The sequence below is a fragment of the Raphanus sativus genome, chromosome 5 (genome assembly GCF_000801105.2).
Source record: "Raphanus sativus cultivar WK10039 chromosome 5, ASM80110v3, whole genome shotgun sequence".
NCBI classification, from domain to species: Eukaryota; Viridiplantae; Streptophyta; class Magnoliopsida; order Brassicales; family Brassicaceae; genus Raphanus; species Raphanus sativus.
In genome coordinates, this window is record NC_079515.1 from 16874368 (window position 1) to 16892765 (window position 18398).

Genomic DNA, 18398 nt, shown 5'->3' on the forward strand with positions numbered 1-18398 from the left:
TAATGTTGTCAACTTGATTTTTGTGTTCATGTTGTAGATTAATATGTTATTTTCTTTTGATATTTTTGTATCATGTTCAATGCGCTTAACTTCCAAATTATTAGAAATTTTGTTTTCACGTTCTGCAGACTTTAATTCAATTATTTTGATATATTAAACAGCAAAAATGTAAATATTAGAGATTTAGATATACTTTTAAGTTTTATTAAATTACATTCCAAATATTTTGATTTAAATATATATAAATCATATCTGATTTTTTGATTTTTTAATAAATACATGTCTAAAGTTTGACATACACGCCGACAGGACTATTTATTTTAATTTATAAAAATTATTGTTATCTTATAAACCATTGGTAATTACTGGATTTTATTAACTGTGATCAAACGATATTAGATTATTGTTTGATTATTATCATATTGAATGTATTTATATCACAAACAAATGATTACTAATACATTCAAATATTTATTATTGTTTTTGTTTCTACTATTTTATATTATTTTCAAACCCTAATATTTAAAATGGTAATTCTCTCAATATCATTTCTTAAGTTTTTATCACCAAAATGTCTTCAAAAAAAATTTATTAAAAAACGTTTTAGAGAATATTGTTTAAAAGAGGTAAAAAAACTCTTCTATCCAGTGGTTTTTAATATATAAATCTAAATTAATATAGAAAATTCCTCTATTTTAAATGTTAAAATTAGTAATTATATCTATACTATAAAGGGACAACTTATTTTTTGACAAAAGTATATGTTCAATATTTATTAAATATTAAAAGGAGTCATATTGATTTTATATATTAATATGTGTATGAAATGTTTATTATTTCGTATAAAACAGCTAGTAATACAAAATTTTATTCGAAACTTTTCGTTTATGTCAAATTTATGTTACTCATATACAAAATTATAATATTTTTTCAATTTAATTATTGTGAATAATCACACATAGGATCTACGTGATCAATATATTTGGATAATAATAATGGCAAAATAGTTTATTTTGATGAGAATAAATTATTAATCCTATTTTAGATTAACATGGCAATATAGTTTTAATAATAGTGAAATATATGGCAAGTTAATAAATACGTTTTTGATTTATATGGCAATGTGGTTAATTAAAGCGAAATATATGTTAGAGAATCACGTTTTGGATTTGTATGGCAAGATAATAAATATTATTTGGGTATGTGTTATATTTAATTGGATAATTTTTAATTAAAAGGAGTGGCATGCCATTGTAATTTTGTGCAACTCTAAGGGTTAAGTACTATTTGTACTTCAGTTTTAATATATTAGATAGATAGATATCCGACATTAATTTAGATCTGACCACACCGCATTACTTTACATAATGACAGAGATTACCACAGCTAATTGGGTCATGACACTAAGCTTCTGTAATGTGATTAAACCATTAAATCACAAAATAAAAGCTTATTTCAGCAGCAATATGGCAAAATCACCAACGCAGAACTCATGTTGGTTCACATTCTAAAAATCGAAATGAATGACTTTTGTTACGAAGCTAAAACCTCTAACAATTGGAGCAGAGAACTATATGAGGCGACCCAATGCGACAAAGTAAGATCAGAAACCACATTACCATTTCCAACGAATCTAGAGGAGCTTGAGAGAAGTGAATCCATGGCCGTAATCGTGGAGAGAGTTCCAATGCCCTAAAAATGTGAGATTTACTGGCAATTTTTAAGTAAAGTGAGCTTTAGCTTCTTTAAAGAGAGAAGAGAGATACAAAAGCACAGATATCGATGCAAAGAGTTTGAGAAAGAGACTCGTTGCCGTTACGCAAACGAGAGTCCAAAGGTCTCTCTCTCTCTCTTTGTTTTTGTCGCTCTCTATATTCCATAATTAAAAAAGAAAAAATAATTATCCCCGCGCATTTTTAATTAGGCTATACATGGGCCTTCAGTGGGCTAATAATGGGCTTTATGTCACGTACAAATCTCTCGCGTCCATCTTTTAGTCTACAACACAAAACGGAACTCGACGGGAAAGTAACTGACTCGAGCAGTTATGGCGGTTGAGAGTTCTTCACTACCAGCGATTATGGCGGAAGAGGAGAATCTCGATCCTAACACCACGAGCCTTATCCGTATAGAGAAGTATGTTCCGGCGATAAAGGCTATCTGCGGCGGCGGCGGCGGCGAAGAAGGTCCGTCGAAGGGGAAAGGGATCATGTGCGGCGGAAAGAAATCGAAATCAACCACCGCAATCGAGCCTTCGCACTCCTTTCAGAACTCGTGGACATTCTGGTTCGATAATCCATCGTCGAAATCGAGTCAAGCCACATGGGGAAGCTCTTTGAGATCCTTGTACACTTTCGCTACTATCGAGGAGTTCTGGAGGTGAGAATCTCTTTCTACTTAAAGAGTTGCTTATACTGAATCTGTAGTCTTTACTTAGGGGTAAGTAAGCATCGGAGATGTTGAATCATCTGCTTCGTGATTGTTTCAATCTTAAGAAGGCTAGTTTGATGTTTGTGTGCGTTTTAGGTTACTTGTATCTTCTTAAGGTAGGTTTAAAGCGATGCTTGGTGTTAACTATTTGATATGCAGTCTTTACAATAACATGCATCCACCAACCAAGTGTGTTCATGGGGCGGATATCTACTGCTTCAAAGATAAGATTGATCCCAAATGGGAAGATCCTGTTTGTGCTAATGGAGGAAAGTGGACTATGATGTTCCCTAAGGCTACACTCGAATCTAGCTGGCTTAACACGGTATTGCAAGCAACTTTCAGGAGCTGAGCTTGCTTGTTGGATCCATTTTTTTATTGTATTTTTTGTCTCTGCTACTTGTTTTTAGTTACTTGCGTTAGTTGGGGAGCAATTTGAGCAAGGAGATGTGATTTGCGGGGCAGTTTTGAATTTCAGAACGAGAGGGGATAAGATCTCTTTATGGACAAAGAACGCTGCAAACAAGGATGCTCAGGTAGATGTTTATATGTGTATATGATCTGTGTATAAGGCTTGTTTTTGAGGAAACACAACATGTGAATAGTGGATATTCTGAGGTTCCTAACCGCTCCACCCGAAACTAATAAGGACGCATAAGAGAATGTAACCCTTGTTTGTATCATATAGCAGTGGCTTTATTTTTTGGGGCAGTTCAATCTTCTGTTCTGTTAATATGAGATTTTTTCTTTCCGGGATGATGATGATGATGATGATATTTTAATGGTGTTTGCTGCAGCTAAGCATTGGGAAGCAGTGGAAGGAACTTCTTGGTTACACAGAAACAATCGGATTCATATTTCATGTAAGTATCTCTCAACATCTCTGTACTGTTGATTCTCTTAAAACTACATTGGTTTTGTGCTACTGTGACTTGTCAAATTTCTTTCTCAGGAGGATGCAAAGACTCTTGATCGTAATGCTAAACCTCAGTATACTGCATGAGTTTCAAGTTCTACTTTTCTCAGCTTCCCCGTAAGGAAAAACAAGACTCAAAAGGGTAAATCATATGAGAAAGAAGTATATCACCTTTAGTTGCTTCTGATTTTGTCTTTCACTGTAAAAAGATGCATATTTTGGGTTTGAAGTGATCAGCGTTCTCACACTTTCAAACTAGCAAAACTGGTGTAATGGGTTCTAATCAAATGTACATTTGGCTTTCGTTATTTTCATAAAGAAATAAAGTTCCTTGCGTTATATTTTTTTTCTTTAAGTTATATAACCATAACAGAAGAACCAAAAATCCATTAAAACTACCCTAAACATTTCCCCAGCTGGGTATGTTTTGCTAAAACAGATACTCAGACAGTATCAAAACCCTCGATTAAGGCCAAGATTTTGATTGAGGAACTAAGAAAATGAAATTAAGAAACTAATACCATGAGTTAAACAATTAAGAAAATGGAATTATTTAAAAATCAGTAATTAATTTTATTTCTCTTGCAACATTTAACAGAATGGCTGTTGAAGAAATACCATCCATCACAAAAACAAGAAACATTTTCCCGGTACCAAAAAAAAAAGAGAGAAAAAAGAAGAAGTATTTATCTTGGGACGTGTTGAAAAAATACTGTTACGGAAACAATCTTGTCAAACAACGAACTTTAGAGTTTTGGATTTAAAGAACCAAAGCCCATTCTTTTATTTGATTTACAGAGAAGAGAGCAAAGAAGTGCTGCTGAGAAAAGAGATGAGCGGCAGAGAGAAGTCAGAGATGGAAACCGAAGACGCTAAAGAAACTGATACGAGAACAGAGTCGACATCCATGGAAGAAACTGAGGTAAGACAAAGAGTCTGAACGATAATCTATTCTCTTCTTTACTGCAATGCGATTTCTTATTTGGCTGTCTTGGTTTGGGTTTTACTCCTTAAAATATAGTAATCTAGAGAAAAATATTTGTTGAGAGGCATGTAAACAGAATCGAACAATGTACTACTGCTTGCGAAAGGTGATGCTTTGATTCAAGCGTTTTACTTTTTAATTTCGATTCTCAGGGACAAGATACGGATTTGTGTACGAGCGAAGCTGGTGATAGAACTGATTGGAGACGCAAAAGAGATCATCCAAGGGTAAAGAAACTGACCAAGAACTCACTACTCTGTTCTTTACTGCTGGGCTTATCATTATGCTAAAACAGACTCAGATACCGTTTTCTCAGGATAATGCAACTCAGATGAGGCACGAGTTGGATCAGTCGAGTGGGCATCCAGTTCGTACAGGTGTAGCGGATTGTCAGTATTACCTCCTAAGTGGTCGTTGTTTCTTTGGACGAAGTTGCAGATACAATCACCCACCGGTGAGAACACAACACAAAGAAAGAGTACTTACTACTTACTGTGTCTAAGTTTCAAGATTTTAATTGTCTTTGAAACACCTTCCACAGAGAAATCAGATGGGAGATGATACGGTGCAACCGAGTGCGTATCAAGTTCGTCTAGGTGCTAAAGATTGTGAACAGTATCTACAAACTGGGCAGTGTAGCTATGGACTTAAATGCTGGTTCAATCATCCACCGGTGAGTGAGAACACAAAGAAAAGAGTATTTATTTTCTCACTGAGTCTAAGTTTCCGAACTTCCTTATGGTTTTAATGATGTCTTTGATACAGCTTACTGAGAGAAATCAGATGAGACATGAAATGGTGCAACCGAGTCCCTATCCAGGTGCAAGAGATTGTGAACAATATCTACAGAAAGGACAGTGTAGCTACGGACGTAGGTGCCGATTCAATCATCCTCCTGCACCGGTGAGAAAGAAAGCAAAATTTATGTTACTTTCTATCTGTCTAAATAAAAGTTTCAGTCTCCCTAATGATATATGGCTTTGAAACATCTTTAAATAGGTGCTTCCGGAGAGGGTTAGCCGTCCGTTTTGTAAGGTACTGATTGATAAATTACTTAGTAAAAATAACACAACTTAGTTTAGTTTTTGTTAACTTTCACTTGAGAAAGCAACATGAGAAATGTGAAAGACTTTTAACTTTCTTCTCCATTTCATTTAACGTTTTCCGTTTGATTTTGGGTACTCAGGCTACAACTTGGTTTAGGAGATCTGATGAGATGAGACACGGAACAGAGTCAAGCTTTATGGCATTGGCAGAGAAGAGGGTAGCCAAACTAAATGTGATCTTTATTATCTTTATTACTGTTTTAACTTTACTTATATATATGTTAATTCTCAGGCGAGATGTAATCCAAGAGAAAGATTCCAAGATGTAAGTGATGATGTAGTGGCGGGACAAAACACTTGGTTGCAGAGGAGACGAGCTCAAGAGAATATGCAGAGAGGCAACGAGAGTGAGGAGGAACGAACACTGAGGGTAAATTTTACTGAAACAAGATCTGGTTCTGTACATTTGCTGTGGATGAACACCTTGCTCTGTTTTCTTACTTGATTCACAGGAGAGGCAAGCTCATGATCTGGAGGAACAGAAGGTGGAGGGAAAATGGAGAGTTTATCAGGTCTTGGATTTGTATCATCAACATTTTCTTCTCATTTGCAAATCTAGAAACATCAAATTCTCATGTGTTTTTTTATGTTCCGAGTTTTCTACAGATCAAATCCACTGTTCAATCCAGTGAAGGAGGGATTCAAAAGGAACAACGATTGGAGGTAGAAGACACGACTCTTCTTTACTGTGATTACAATGAGAATGGTTAACAAAATTGAATAAGACACTGACTATGTTCTTTTCCTTCAAACTAGATACCAGAGAATCCACAAGAACAGGCAGATATGGAGAGGCAGAACAGAGAGGCTCAAGATAAAGCACAGGAGGAACGTAGTAGATCGTTAACAGATAACGTGGATCAGCTCGGACAGTTTCTACAAGTTATTGGGTTTGAGAGAAAAGAGGGCGATGGGTTTTAAGAGGAAACAGAGTTGTGAGTGAGACACACCCAAGAAAACTCTCAGGTTGTTTGGGACGCGAGAAAACGATATGTGTTGGGATGGTTTAGGTCAATCTGTTCGTAGTTTCAATCTTGTAATTGTTTAGTGTTGTTGTGTTAGTTCGGTTGATCATTCACTTTTAAAAGATTACGTTTGAGCAAAATAATAGCCAAGTACCGAAAGGTAATCTAGTCTTCAATCACACTAGTATGAAAATAAATTGTAGCCAAGTACAATTCTTGTATGCTCAAGGTCTTGTATTTTTTTTACTACGAGAAATAAGCATATAAGTATTATTGAAGTTATAAGTTCATTGGTTGCAACTGATCTTTTTCAAGTGCAATCTATATTTTGGTGAAACAACTGATGGAAATGAATGCATATACATTATGGTCATATTCATTTTTGTATTTGATGCATCATCTAGATGTACCATCTGAAAACAACATCTAGATATTGCATTCAAATGTTATTCGATTCTTTAAAAAAAAATTAATAATAACATTTAAATACTATTAGTTAGAAAAAACTAAAATAATATTTTTTATTATTAATAATAAACAAATTATAATGTTCAAATAAATCTATCTAAAATTTAAATTGCATTTCTTGGTGGGAAAACGCGATTTACAGTTTTTTGCATGAAGCTTAATTTTACGGTTTTAGTGGAAAATTTGAATTTTACAATTTTGGCGAAAAAACTTGATTGTGGTTTTGATGGGAAAATTTGATTTTGCAGTTTGGACTTTAGTTTTTTTGTCACCAACGGAAAAAAATAGATTAAGCTGATTCTGTAAACTAAATAGGTAGCTCCGCATCCATGTGAACAACAAAAGACAGTTGATTCCTGACACTTCGTGCTAGACTATCTGCCTTCAAATTATGCGCTAGTGGTATATGAATGATCTATGAGCTGAGAAAACTATTTTGCAGGGTCTTGATATCTTCTAAATAATTTGCAAAAGCAGATCATTCTTCTGGTTCTGAAATCATCTTCACCAATAGAAAACAATCTGTTGCAAACGTAACCCGAAACTGACGTAAATTCCTCATACACTTCATTACCCAAAGTAGAGCTTCTGCATCTGAGTGAAGAGGGGAAAAACTCGCCCGTACATTCCTTGCCCAATCAAACCATCAAAACCGCTATACCAACCTTGTCCTGAGAAAAACTCATTATCCTTCCAAGAATCATCTGTAAAACACCACCGTCCTGAGATTGACGATAGATTTAAAACCTTTACTTGTTGGACTTCTTTCTGCGTGGGCACCACTTGTGCTTTAGCCTAATGTATTAACTCTGTTTCCGCAATCTTGAGCGTTTTCATGGGATCAATGTCTAGATTACTAAAAACCTTATTGTTCCTTCCTTTCCAGATGTACAATAAAATCCAAGCAAATTGATTATTATTCATTTTTGGTTGAACTCTCAAAAAAAAAATGATCCATATTTGTGAAGAGAGGCCCAGTGGAAAAAATATCTGGTTTGATGGTATATGTGAAAGTGCTCAAACCTGATGCGCTGGAGGACATTCAAAAAACACATGGTTTACCGATTCTTCTGAAGCTCCACATCTGTCACAACATAGATCTCCTTGTAGCCCTCTGGCTTGCAGATTTTTCTTAACTGTTATACACCATGACACCAATTGCCACAAAAAATATTTAATCTTCGGTGGACACCGTATTTTCTAATAGTAAATCAACTATGGGCCCATACACTACTGTTGGTTTTTATCTATCCGGGTATACCCTTTTTATTTGGTAACCTGATTTGACCATATATTTTCCATTTTATGTGAATTGCCATCCATCCCTATCCAACATATGAGTTTTACTCAATTGTATGCTTTCTATTATTTGCACGTCCTGGGGATCTACTAACGCTCGAATTACCTGTAAATTCCAAGTCCGCGAAGATAAATCAATGAGAGAGTCAAATGTAAGATCTGAGTAACTATTGTGATAATTTTTATTTGCTGGTCTCGGGCGAGTGGTTGGAAGCCAATTCTACCCTTTTAGTTAGTCATTTGCTAATCAGAGATCTAGCATAAACAATACTCCGCCAGCCATATGACAGGGAATATGATCTAATCGGTTCAAGGGATGAAGCATTCATATAATACCGTCATTTAAAAACTCTTGAGAATAATATACAGTATTTGGCTTCTCAATCAGACGCTATTAGTTATTTACCAAAAATCGCCGTATTAAAATCAGTTAGGTTCTTAAAACCCAATCTTCCTTCCTCTTTATTTAGACATTATTTATCGTATGATTTCCTATGCATCCCTTTTATGCTACCACCTGGATTCCACCGGAATTATGCATTCCTATAATATAGACACTTTGAATTTATATTATATTTCTGTTTGGATTTATAAGTATTTTTTCTGAAATCTAGAATTTCGTATATCACTAATCTGAATCATTTAAGATTATTAGATTTTATTTATGCTTTTAAAGCAAATAATTATTTAAACAAAATTTTACATCAATAAAGATAGATAAATATCTGTTTTTAGTTTTTTTTTAATATTTGTTAACAGTTATTTGGATTTGTTATCATAAAGGTGTTATTGTTATATTACTAAGTCTAAAAAATATAATAAGCTCATTATAATAAGACAAATTGAACAAACAAATCATCTATTTTTAGATTATAAAAAAATAATTAATGAGTTGAAAAAAATTGTCAACCAAAGAGTAGTCTCGCAACATAAATATACTTTCACACTTGGTAAGCCCAGATCAAAATCAATTTTTTTTTTTCCTTATAACCTTATATAGCTGTTAAAGAAACACAATACATTAAAAAAATAAAAACATTTTCCCGCCAATAAATGAAGTGGTAATAAATATACTGTTAGGGAAACAATCTTGTCAAACAACGAACTTTAAGAGTTTTGGATTTAAAGAATCAAACCCAACTCTTCGATTTGATTTCCAGAGAGAACAGAAAAGAACAGAGTGAGCGACAGAGGGAACTCAGAGATGGAAATCGAAGAAGAGGCTAAAGAAACTGATACAAGAACAGAAGAGTCGACATCCATAGAAGAAACAGAGGTAAGACGAAGAATCTGAACGATAATCTTTTTTTTTTTTTTTTTTAATACAGATGAATGAACTCAGTCGATTTCTCGCTTTAGGTTGTCCTCCTCATAATATATAGTAATCTAGAGAAAGATTCGATGATAGAAGAAGTCAAAGTCGCCATGGAAACAGAGTCGAACGATGTACTTCTTGCGAAGGGTGATGTTTTTTTTTTGTTTTTTTTTAAATTTCGATTCTCAGGAACAAGATACGGATTTGAGGAGGAGGGAATCTTATGGAAGGACTGATGGGAGACGAGAAAGAGATCCAAGATCCTCGGGAGAGAAGAAGGTAAAGAAACTGATCAAGAACTCACTGCTCTGCTCTGTTCTTTATCATTATGCTAAAACAGAGTCGACACGGTTTTCTCAGGAGAATGCAACTCAGACGAGTGAGTATCCAGCTCGCAACGGTGTAGCAGATTGTTACTTTTACCTGAAAAACGGTCGTTGTGGCTATGGACTAAGTTGCAGATTCAACCATCCACCGGTGAGTGAGAGAACACAAACTTTACTGTGTCTAAGTTTCAAGATATCCTCTGTTGTTTATCGTCTTTGGTGCATCCAAATCAGATGAGACATGAAATGGTGCAACCGAGTCCCTATCCAGGTGCAAGAGATTGTAGACAATATTTACAAACTGGGCAGTGTAGCTATGGACCTAAGTGCCGATTCAACCATTCTCCTGCACCGGTGAGAAAGAAAGAAAGTGCTTTTTTTTTTGTTGAGTATATAAGTTTCAGTTTCCCTCATGATGCCTTTGAGACATCTTTTTTTTTTTTTCCTTTGAAACATCTTTGAATAGGTGCTTCCGGAGAGGGTTAGCCTAGGTGCAATAGATTGTAAACAATATCTACAAACTGGGCGGTGTAGCTATGGACCTAAGTGCCGTTTCAACCATCCTCCTGCACCGGTGAGAAAGAAAGAAGGCAAATTATGTTACTTTCTGTCTAAGTAAAAGTTCCAGTCTCCCTAATGATATTTCTGTGAAAAAAACATCTTAAATAGGTGCTTCCACAGTGGGTTAGCCGGCAGAATTGTAAGGTACAGTTCTCCAAATTTGATTAAATATGTTTAGGCTCATCGTCCGTCCATATACAAGTTTGTAACTTTCATTTAAGAGGTCACAAGAATCTACAAATAAATTCATGTTATTTGGTTTAGTACTGTTCTCCTGGTTACTTGTGTTGTAAGCAACTTCCTTCTCTACATCTTGCAGTTCTTTCAAAAAGGAAGTTGTACGTACGGCTCAGGTTGTAAATTTACGCATTCAATGAGTGGGGATGGTGCAGAAACTATGCGTCAGGTTGTGTTTGGTTACTATTATATTATTCATATCTGCCAAATGTGATGATAGACTTTCAATATTCTTCTCCACGTCATTTATTAACGTTTTTATTTTAATTGTGGTGGTTAGGATACAACTTGGGGTAAGAAAAGACACGGAGCAAATTCAAGCGCTAGGCCATGGAAGAGGGTAACTAAGCTAAATCTTTACATGTTTGATGTTTTAAAATAATATTATAAGTGAATGAAACAGAATATGAGATGAGCACCTTACTCTACTTTTTTACTTTAATTCACAGGAGAGGCAGCAAGCTCATTACCTGGAGGAACAGAAACAAAAGAAGAGGAAGGTGGACAATTTGAGAATTGGCCCATCTGTTCAATCCGGGGAAGGAGGGATTCAAACGGAACAGAGATTGGAGGAGGTAAAGAAACAAGACCTGACCATGATCTTATTCTGGTTTACTGATCCTGAGTCCTTGAATAAATTAGTTTTTATTTTTTTCCTGTCAAACTAGATTCCAGAGAATAGCAACGTTAACGCTCAAGAGAATCTACAAGAACAGGCAGATATGGAGAGGCAGAACAGAGAGGCTCAAGAGAAAGCGCAGGAGGAACGTAGACAACAGATAGATAATGCTAGGAGGGAGTCTCGTTTGCGTCTTGAGCGGGTAATTGTATTGCATCATTAATATTTTCTCAATCTGGCACTTTTAAATTTTATGCAGTAACCGGAATAAAATATTCACATGATGTTTTTTTTTTCTGGCCTTCTCTTCAGATGAAACCCAGAGCTCTTACCAGTAACGTGGATCAGCTCAGAGAGGCATTACCAGATATTGGGATTGACAGAAAAGAGGGCGATGGCTTTTAGGAGGAAAACACACCAAAGAAAACTCTCTGATCGCAAGATAACTATGTGTTAGGAAGATTTATAGGTCAAGCTTTTTCGTAGTTTCATCCTTGTGACTGTTCATTGTTATTGTTTTGATCAAAAATAACAGCTAAGTACGGTTCCGAAAGGCAATCATATTAATATGAAAAATGATCTTTTTGAAATGCATGTATATTTTGGTTAATCAGTTGAGAAATTTAATGCATAATGCTGTTTCTAAACAGTTGATACATTTAGCATGTATGAAAATATTCACATTCTGTGATTGAGAAACATTCTTTGATTGAGAAGAATAAAAAGTCTTGGGAGCCTTTTGTTCTCGGACAGTTTTATTCCGATCGGCTGATCATGGTATCGTTCACAATATTATAAATAGAAAGGGAATGCCTTTCTCTTCCGTATTCCAAATGTTGCAAGCAAAAGTAGAATCATCTATCAACGGCTATGACAAACAGAGGGACAATCAATGTTTGTTGATAAGTGGAAGCGGGGAGTGGTTTCTTCTGTTGAAACCCATAGTTCAATTTGATGAAGTCTTTTGGATCCAAGAGGCATTATCAGAACAGAGAGGACGATGAGTTCTAAGAGGAAACACTGTTACTTGAATTCGCATTGTCGGATTCCTTGAGATACAAGAAACCAAAATGTGTTGCATAAGCTTTCGTAATTTCAATCTTGTGATTATATTATAGCTAAGATGTAGTTCTGAAAAGGTAGTCAATTGTAATCACATTAGTATGAAACGAGTAAGGTGCTGTTTGTTTCACAATCTGTCATCTTCATCCAACTGATCCATTTATATGATCCATCCAGATTTTATGGGATTGTTTGTTTGTCTATCCAGATGGTTCATCTAGATAAATCATCCAAATAAATTTATGTTTGTTTCTTATTTTTTTTAATGAATTTTTTAATTTATTGATCATCGTAAAAAGATTATATGTACAAGTTATTTATGAGACTGCAAAATTTGATCTGAGATCAACAAAAACCAAAACCGTTTAAGGCATATGAGCTTCAAACCATCGATGCATTAGACCCTGTAGCTTCAGTTTCATATAGTATGTTGTCGACATTATGCGATTCCTCAATGTTTTGTAAATGATCCGTCCAAGCTGATCGACAGACTTTACAGCACTGTTATGGCGCATGTCATTCCTCTCCCGCCAAATAGAATATATGGTAACTTGCAGAACCAGTCTCAGCAAAATAAAAGTAAGGCGATCATACTTCCTGGTGAGCAAACTCGAGACGGTGATTACCCAATCCAGATCAGGATCAACTCCAAGTAGGTTGCCCACCACCGGCAGCCACAGCATGAACGTATATGGACAAGCGAAAAATAGGTGTTCTCTAGTTTCATCAGGTTCCCAACAGAAGATACGTCCTTCCGGATGGCCCCATCGACTAGTATGATGACCTGCAGATAGCCTGTCACGAAATGCTAATCAGGTGATGAAAACATAGCGAGGGACTCCTTGAGAGAACCACACCAGCTTACTCCATTGTAGCTTGTCCTTGTGCTGTCTGCTTTGGTGCCAAGTGCTTGAAGCTACGAACTTATCCCCATAATCATTCGGCCCATTTTTCCACATGATCCAATCGACATCATCATCAGACAGCGTTAGGGGGAAGCAATGAATCTCATGCACCAACCGCTGTAATTGTTGATCCTGACACCTCCGAAACCGCCAAGCTCTCTCTCTCTATAAAAATCACAAATCCTTGTGCTCCTCGCAATACCTAGCTTTTGTGTGTCAATCTCCCTCGTAATCTCTATCAATCTCCCTCGTAATCTCTATCAATCTCCCCTCAGGATGCCATAAAATTGGACCAAAACCGCACCGATCTATCATTCCCAATGTTCATACGTATGAACTACTTTGCTTGATTCTGAAACTTCAGGATCTTGCACCAACCCTATGAGCCTAAACCAGTGTCCCTCACATCCCATAAAGTCTCACCTCGAAGAAGATATTGTCTCACGGAAGTTCCCCACAGCGAGTGAGAATGAGCAGAAAGACGCCATATAAGTGTCAAAATAAAAATTGTACTCACTTCTTGAACCCGGCGCAAACCCAGACCGCCTTCCTCATACAGACAACAGACGTCAGTCCAAGCAATCTTAACAATAGAAGTGTTATTTGGTGAGCCACTCCATAAGAATGCCGAGCACATGCTCTCAAATATCATCAATGCATACTTTAGGGAGACAAAATGCAGCGCACCAGAAGTTGGTGATGCTTGCAATAACCGACTTGATATGCTGGAGTCTCCATGCATACAAAAGCGCCTTACTTGTCCAAGAGAGAAATCGAGGCCTGATTTTGGTAATTAGCAGCTCGTAGTCGTTTTTAGACATAATCTTTGTAGTTAGGGGCAAACCAAGATTCTTGATTGGCAACGCAGATATGGAGAGGCCACAGGGCTGCATTTTCAAGCGTAGCTTTCCCTTTTCCCGCTGCAAACTCAGTCGAATTTGCGATGTTGATTCTCAAAACCAACAATCTTGCAAATTTATCAAACACATCCAGTGTGCTTCTAAGCGATTCTGGTGAGCCGTTTGTGAAGACAACTATGTCGTCAGCAAAACTAAAGTGAGAGAGATTCACCTCCTTACAGTGTGGATGGTAACCAATCTCACCATTAGAAACCGCTTTGTTGAGGAGTTTGGAGAGTACATTGCTGAAAAATAACATAGAGATACGGAGACAGCGAACATCCTTATTATCTGCCTCTGCTACTGGAAAATAACCCTTCTAACTCACCATTTACCGACACTGAATAAGCTGCAGTATCAATCAATCTCATGATCCATGAGACAAACATGTTCGGATAGTTCATTGCACGCAGAGTTGCATCAATGAGATCCCAGCTAACGGTATCAAACACCTTGGATATGTCCAGCTTGATAGCCGAGCGAGATGTAACCGAGTCCTTATGATAGTCTTTGACTAGTTCTGTTGCCATCAGAACATTTTCCAGAAGAAGTCTTCCCTCGACAAAAGCACACTAAATTCAACTCTATAGCTTCCGGAAGCGTAGCCTTTAATCTCCTCGCTATGATCTTGCATACCACTTTATAAATGAAAGAACTTCATGAAGCAGAGAACGTTTTGGGAGTTGAGGTTGAAGGGCTAGCAAGGATCTTGGATGTGGAAGAAGATTGTGAAAAAAAAAGTCTTGCAAAAAAATTTCATAAAAAGATGTTGAAAATGGTAGACACACTTCCTTCTGGTATGAAAATTGGTCTGAGCTGGGTGTGTTATCAGATTTGTTGGGTGACAGAATTATCATTGATTTGGGTATTCATAGATGTACTACGGTGGAGAAAATACTGTAGAGCCAGAGGAGGGAAAAATCATCGATCTTGTTTGCTAAATGAATTGGAGAGAGAGTTGGATACTCTTCGCCTAAAACTGAGTAACCAAAGCCATCATGAAGAGGATACTGAGCTCTGGAAGAGATGAACTGGTTATAAAACTAAGTTTTCATTGAAGGAGACATGGTTGCTTGTTAGAGAAGACAGACATGTTTGTCCTTGGACTCAGGGGGTCTTGTTCTCTAAAGCAACTCTGAAATTCTCTTTCATCACTTGGCTTGCTATGTTGGATAGGCTGTCAACAATGGATAGAGTTTCAAAATGGAGTATTGGAGTGGATGATGTATGTGTCCTCTGTCGAACATCACCAGAATCTCAGAGCCACATATTCTTTGATTGTCTTTTCTCGTCGTTCATTTGGAAGAAGCTTAGAAATGAAATCCTGCTAATTCACACTCTACTGACTGGTATGCTATTTAAGATAATTATCATAGACAAGTCACTTGATGCCAAACACTATTTTGCATCAGATATGCAGTGCAGTGTGCAATAAACAACATGTGGAGAGAGTGTAATAGAAGAAGGCATGGTTAAGCGCCTATGCAACATGTAACTTGGAGAATATCATTGAGAAACAAATTAGGAACAAACTCAGCCTTGTAAGTGTGAAGGAAGCGAACAAACTGGGGGAGGGGTGTCCTTGCATTTTGGTTAGGAAATAGAGAGTAATCTGTTTTTGTTCCGGTTGGAGATTTAAAAGACAAGATGCACTAGATGTAAAGCATTTTTTGGTGAATACAAATTTAATATTCAATCAGAAAAAGACATTTTCGTACATCTTTAGGTAGCAGATAGCTTGCGTCTTTATTTTAGAGTTATCCATTTGTTGATCATATGTTTTTTGTCTGCGATTTAAGACGAGAATTTCTCCTAGGCATTTGTTGTCACAACTGTATTCATGTGGGATGGATCATATTCTTCGGAAAAGTCAAATTCATAGAGTTTCTCTTCATGGGAGTGAATTAGATTCACGAGGCTAGGTTGCTTTAAGCTAGGATGCCCAATGAATTATATATGGATGACTCTTTTGTGTCATTTTATGCTTTATAATCGGCGGCTTTGGTGTTTTCCCCTTCGAAAAATTTGCCATTGTGAATCGATCTAACTATTTAGCCATATTATGGATATGAATCTATCATTTTGCCCTTGTTTTATATGTTCCGCTAAACCGACTTGAACAAGCTGTGAGCCATTCGCTTAATGAGAATCGCTTCTATAATTTGGATTAGCCATAAACTCTATTTATGTGAAAATCAATAATTTGATGCAGTCAATTCTTAAAATAACTCATTTATAGAGATTTAGCGCTTTGAAAAACTTACCTAAAATTTAAAGGATGATAGTTCCGGTCTTCTCACCATTATGTTGCAATTAAGTGATTATTATTTATGAAATTCAAGTAGTTTTTACAAGGAAACAACATAAATGGGGAGACAGTTATAGAGCATAAAATGATTTCTTTTTTTTATAAGGAAACAACATAAGTGGGGAGACGGTTTATAAAGCATAAAATGAAACAATAAATCATTTGGAACAATTTTGAGCTCTTGGAAGCAATTCGACGATTCTGCTATTAGGGTAAGTTCACTAATTATTATGAAAACAATCATATGTTTTTCATGATTTATGCATTGAAATCAAATTTTCAAAAAGTTTTATTTATAATAGTTGATCGGATAATAACAATTCTATCAATCTATGACGAGATCGACATTTTAAACAAATATTTTTCGTAAATTTTCATTTTATATACTATGCCAATTTTTGCTATGAAAGCGAAAACTAAAAAGTAATTAAATATGCATATATGATGTCTAGTTAATTACAAATAGTCAGGGGTATAATGGTTTGGCTATCCTGGTATTAGTTTATCCGGATCTGGATCCGTCGAATCCATAAAACTGTTTTCCAGATCCAGATTTGGGGCATCATGGATATCCAAAGCTAGGATATCCAGATTAAAATTCGAATATCCACGGATATTTGGATCCAAGGTCAAGAAAAACTCAAAAATAAATAAAATTAAGTTTAAACTAACTAATTAAAATTTTATTTACTATTTATCTTTTTGTAAAAAAATTGAAAAAAACAATGAAATTTAATACAAGTATAACTATATTTTAAATATATACATGTTCCAATCCAGATCTAGATATCCAGACCTGAAATTTTACCATTAGAATCCGTAAAATTTACTAAAAAGATGGGAATCCAGATCCCAGATATCCATTTTCCAGAGTAGATTCCGATCGGATAACAGATCTCGGATAATAGGATCCATCCCTAAATATATTCTTATTTTCAAACATGAAATGTTATATTTTTGTTGTAAAGATTTAGCTGTTATGATCTATCTTTAAGGTAGAAAGAAATGACATCTAAGAGCATCCCTATTGGGGGATGTTAAAAGAGGTTTACACGCAAACCAAAAAAGAAAAACAATATAATATTCTTTTGTATGTGAACCTGTATGGTTGGAGATCACTCAGTTGAACATGTATCTTAACTGTTCTGCGGGCCCCACGACACGTGGTGGCCCGTGATAGGTTAGGATATTAATTTTTTTTTATAGAAAAAGTCCAACTAACAAAAAATTAAAAAAATATAAAAACACATTGAGAATCGATATGGGAGAGGTTTGCTAATGGAGATGCTCTAAGATTTTTGAGGTGATCAGCATTCTTTCATTTTTTATATTAAAATAAATAATTCCCTAATTATATTCTTACATTATTAAACTATGACAATGATGTATTTGTTTTAAACATTAGTTTGGAAGTCATAGTCACACGCACCAACTAGAAGAAATTAAAAAGTTTATGAAACCAAACTATACAACACAATAGGCTTTTAAAAGATAGGATAGCCCACATTGACAACAAAAAAAAAGATAGGATAGCCCAATTCGGATTACACCTTGACGCACAAGTAGAATCGTGACATGTAACATTGTAACAACATACAAATAGAACGACAAGAAGAGTCCCACATCGGGTATCACTAGAATGGGTGACATGAGACATCCTTTATAAATATTGCACTCTCCACGTACTATTATAACTATTTGACACTTCAAAAAGCTACAGCGAGTTTCGCAACGGTGGGCCAATAATTACAATTTAAGCCAATTAAATACAAATTTACAATTGATCACGGCTGAGTTCCATATAGAACAAAGATTTACATAAAAACCATGAAATATTCTGTTGGAAAAGAGAACCATAAAATACCTAAAATCATTTTACAAATAAACGTTTTGTATTTTGGATTAAGAAGAAAACTAAAAGAGTGAAACCATTCTTTGATTTGATTATTGGCACTGAAGTAAATAAGAAACTGAGATGAGTACTTATTCTTAACATA

At 35.6% G+C, this 18398-nt stretch overlaps 4 protein-coding genes across 4 annotated transcripts; 3 read left to right on the forward strand and 1 right to left on the reverse strand.

Annotated features, from left to right (window-relative positions):
• Positions 1-2047: 2047 nt before the first annotated feature.
• On the forward strand, positions 2048-3402 carry LOC108857328 (eukaryotic translation initiation factor 4E-3). The gene is made up of 7 exons (XM_056985724.1): positions 2048-2379; positions 2427-2439; positions 2527-2546; positions 2590-2755; positions 2841-2966; positions 3228-3297; positions 3383-3402. The coding sequence occupies exons 1-7, from the start codon at positions 2048-2050 to the stop codon at positions 3400-3402; spliced, it is 747 nt and encodes a 248-aa protein (XP_056841704.1).
• On the forward strand, positions 2892-6680 carry LOC108857326 (putative zinc finger CCCH domain-containing protein 9). Its single transcript, XM_018631303.2, has 14 exons — positions 2892-2966; positions 3228-3293; positions 3383-3488; positions 4145-4268; positions 4484-4558; positions 4648-4785; positions 4873-5004; positions 5097-5234; positions 5331-5366; positions 5518-5595; positions 5670-5807; positions 5890-5949; positions 6044-6100; positions 6194-6680. The coding sequence occupies exons 3-14, from the start codon at positions 3430-3432 to the stop codon at positions 6356-6358; spliced, it is 1200 nt and encodes a 399-aa protein (XP_018486805.2). The 5' UTR covers positions 2892-2966; positions 3228-3293; positions 3383-3429; the 3' UTR covers positions 6359-6680.
• Positions 6681-9343: 2663 nt separating this feature from the next.
• On the forward strand, positions 9344-11812 carry LOC108857327 (zinc finger CCCH domain-containing protein 42-like). Its single transcript, XM_018631304.2, has 11 exons — positions 9344-9445; positions 9674-9763; positions 9845-9961; positions 10045-10164; positions 10277-10384; positions 10480-10515; positions 10691-10777; positions 10889-10948; positions 11058-11183; positions 11277-11429; positions 11540-11812. Exons 1-11 carry the CDS (start codon positions 9374-9376, stop codon positions 11630-11632), a joined length of 1062 nt encoding a protein of 353 aa, XP_018486806.1. The 5' UTR covers positions 9344-9373; the 3' UTR covers positions 11633-11812.
• Positions 11813-14007: 2195 nt separating this feature from the next.
• LOC108858373 (uncharacterized) lies at positions 14008-14623 on the reverse strand. Its single transcript, XM_018632314.1, has 2 exons — positions 14409-14623; positions 14008-14338 (listed from the first exon to the last, which is right to left on the reverse strand). Exons 1-2 carry the CDS (start codon positions 14621-14623, stop codon positions 14008-14010), a joined length of 546 nt encoding a protein of 181 aa, XP_018487816.1.
• Positions 14624-18398: the final 3775 nt, after the last annotated feature.

Coding starts and splice junctions, on each gene's coding strand:
- LOC108857328 (XM_056985724.1), top strand. CDS start 2,048: ATGGCGGTTGAGAGTTCTTCACTACCAGCGATTATGGCGGAAGAGGAG. Junction 2,547..2,589: donor GTTACTTGTATCTTCTTAAG/GTAGGTTTAAAG, acceptor TTTGATATGCAG/TCTTTACAATAACATGCATC. Junction 2,967..3,227: donor CTGCAAACAAGGATGCTCAG/GTAGATGTTTAT, acceptor TGTTTGCTGCAG/CTAAGCATTGGGAAGCAGTG.
- LOC108857326 (XM_018631303.2), top strand. CDS start 3,430: ATGAGTTTCAAGTTCTACTTTTCTCAGCTTCCCCGTAAGGAAAAACAA. Junction 5,367..5,517: donor TTAGCCGTCCGTTTTGTAAG/GTACTGATTGAT, acceptor TTGGGTACTCAG/GCTACAACTTGGTTTAGGAG. Junction 5,596..5,669: donor TGGCATTGGCAGAGAAGAGG/GTAGCCAAACTA, acceptor GTTAATTCTCAG/GCGAGATGTAATCCAAGAGA.
- LOC108857327 (XM_018631304.2), top strand. CDS start 9,374: ATGGAAATCGAAGAAGAGGCTAAAGAAACTGATACAAGAACAGAAGAG. Junction 10,165..10,276: donor TCAACCATTCTCCTGCACCG/GTGAGAAAGAAA, acceptor ATCTTTGAATAG/GTGCTTCCGGAGAGGGTTAG. Junction 11,184..11,276: donor CGGAACAGAGATTGGAGGAG/GTAAAGAAACAA, acceptor CTGTCAAACTAG/ATTCCAGAGAATAGCAACGT.
- LOC108858373 (XM_018632314.1), bottom strand. CDS start 14,623: ATGGCAACAGAACTAGTCAAAGACTATCATAAGGACTCGGTTACATCT. Junction 14,339..14,408: donor GTAAATGGTGAGTTAGAAGG/GTTATTTTCCAG, acceptor GTTATTTTTCAG/CAATGTACTCTCCAAACTCC.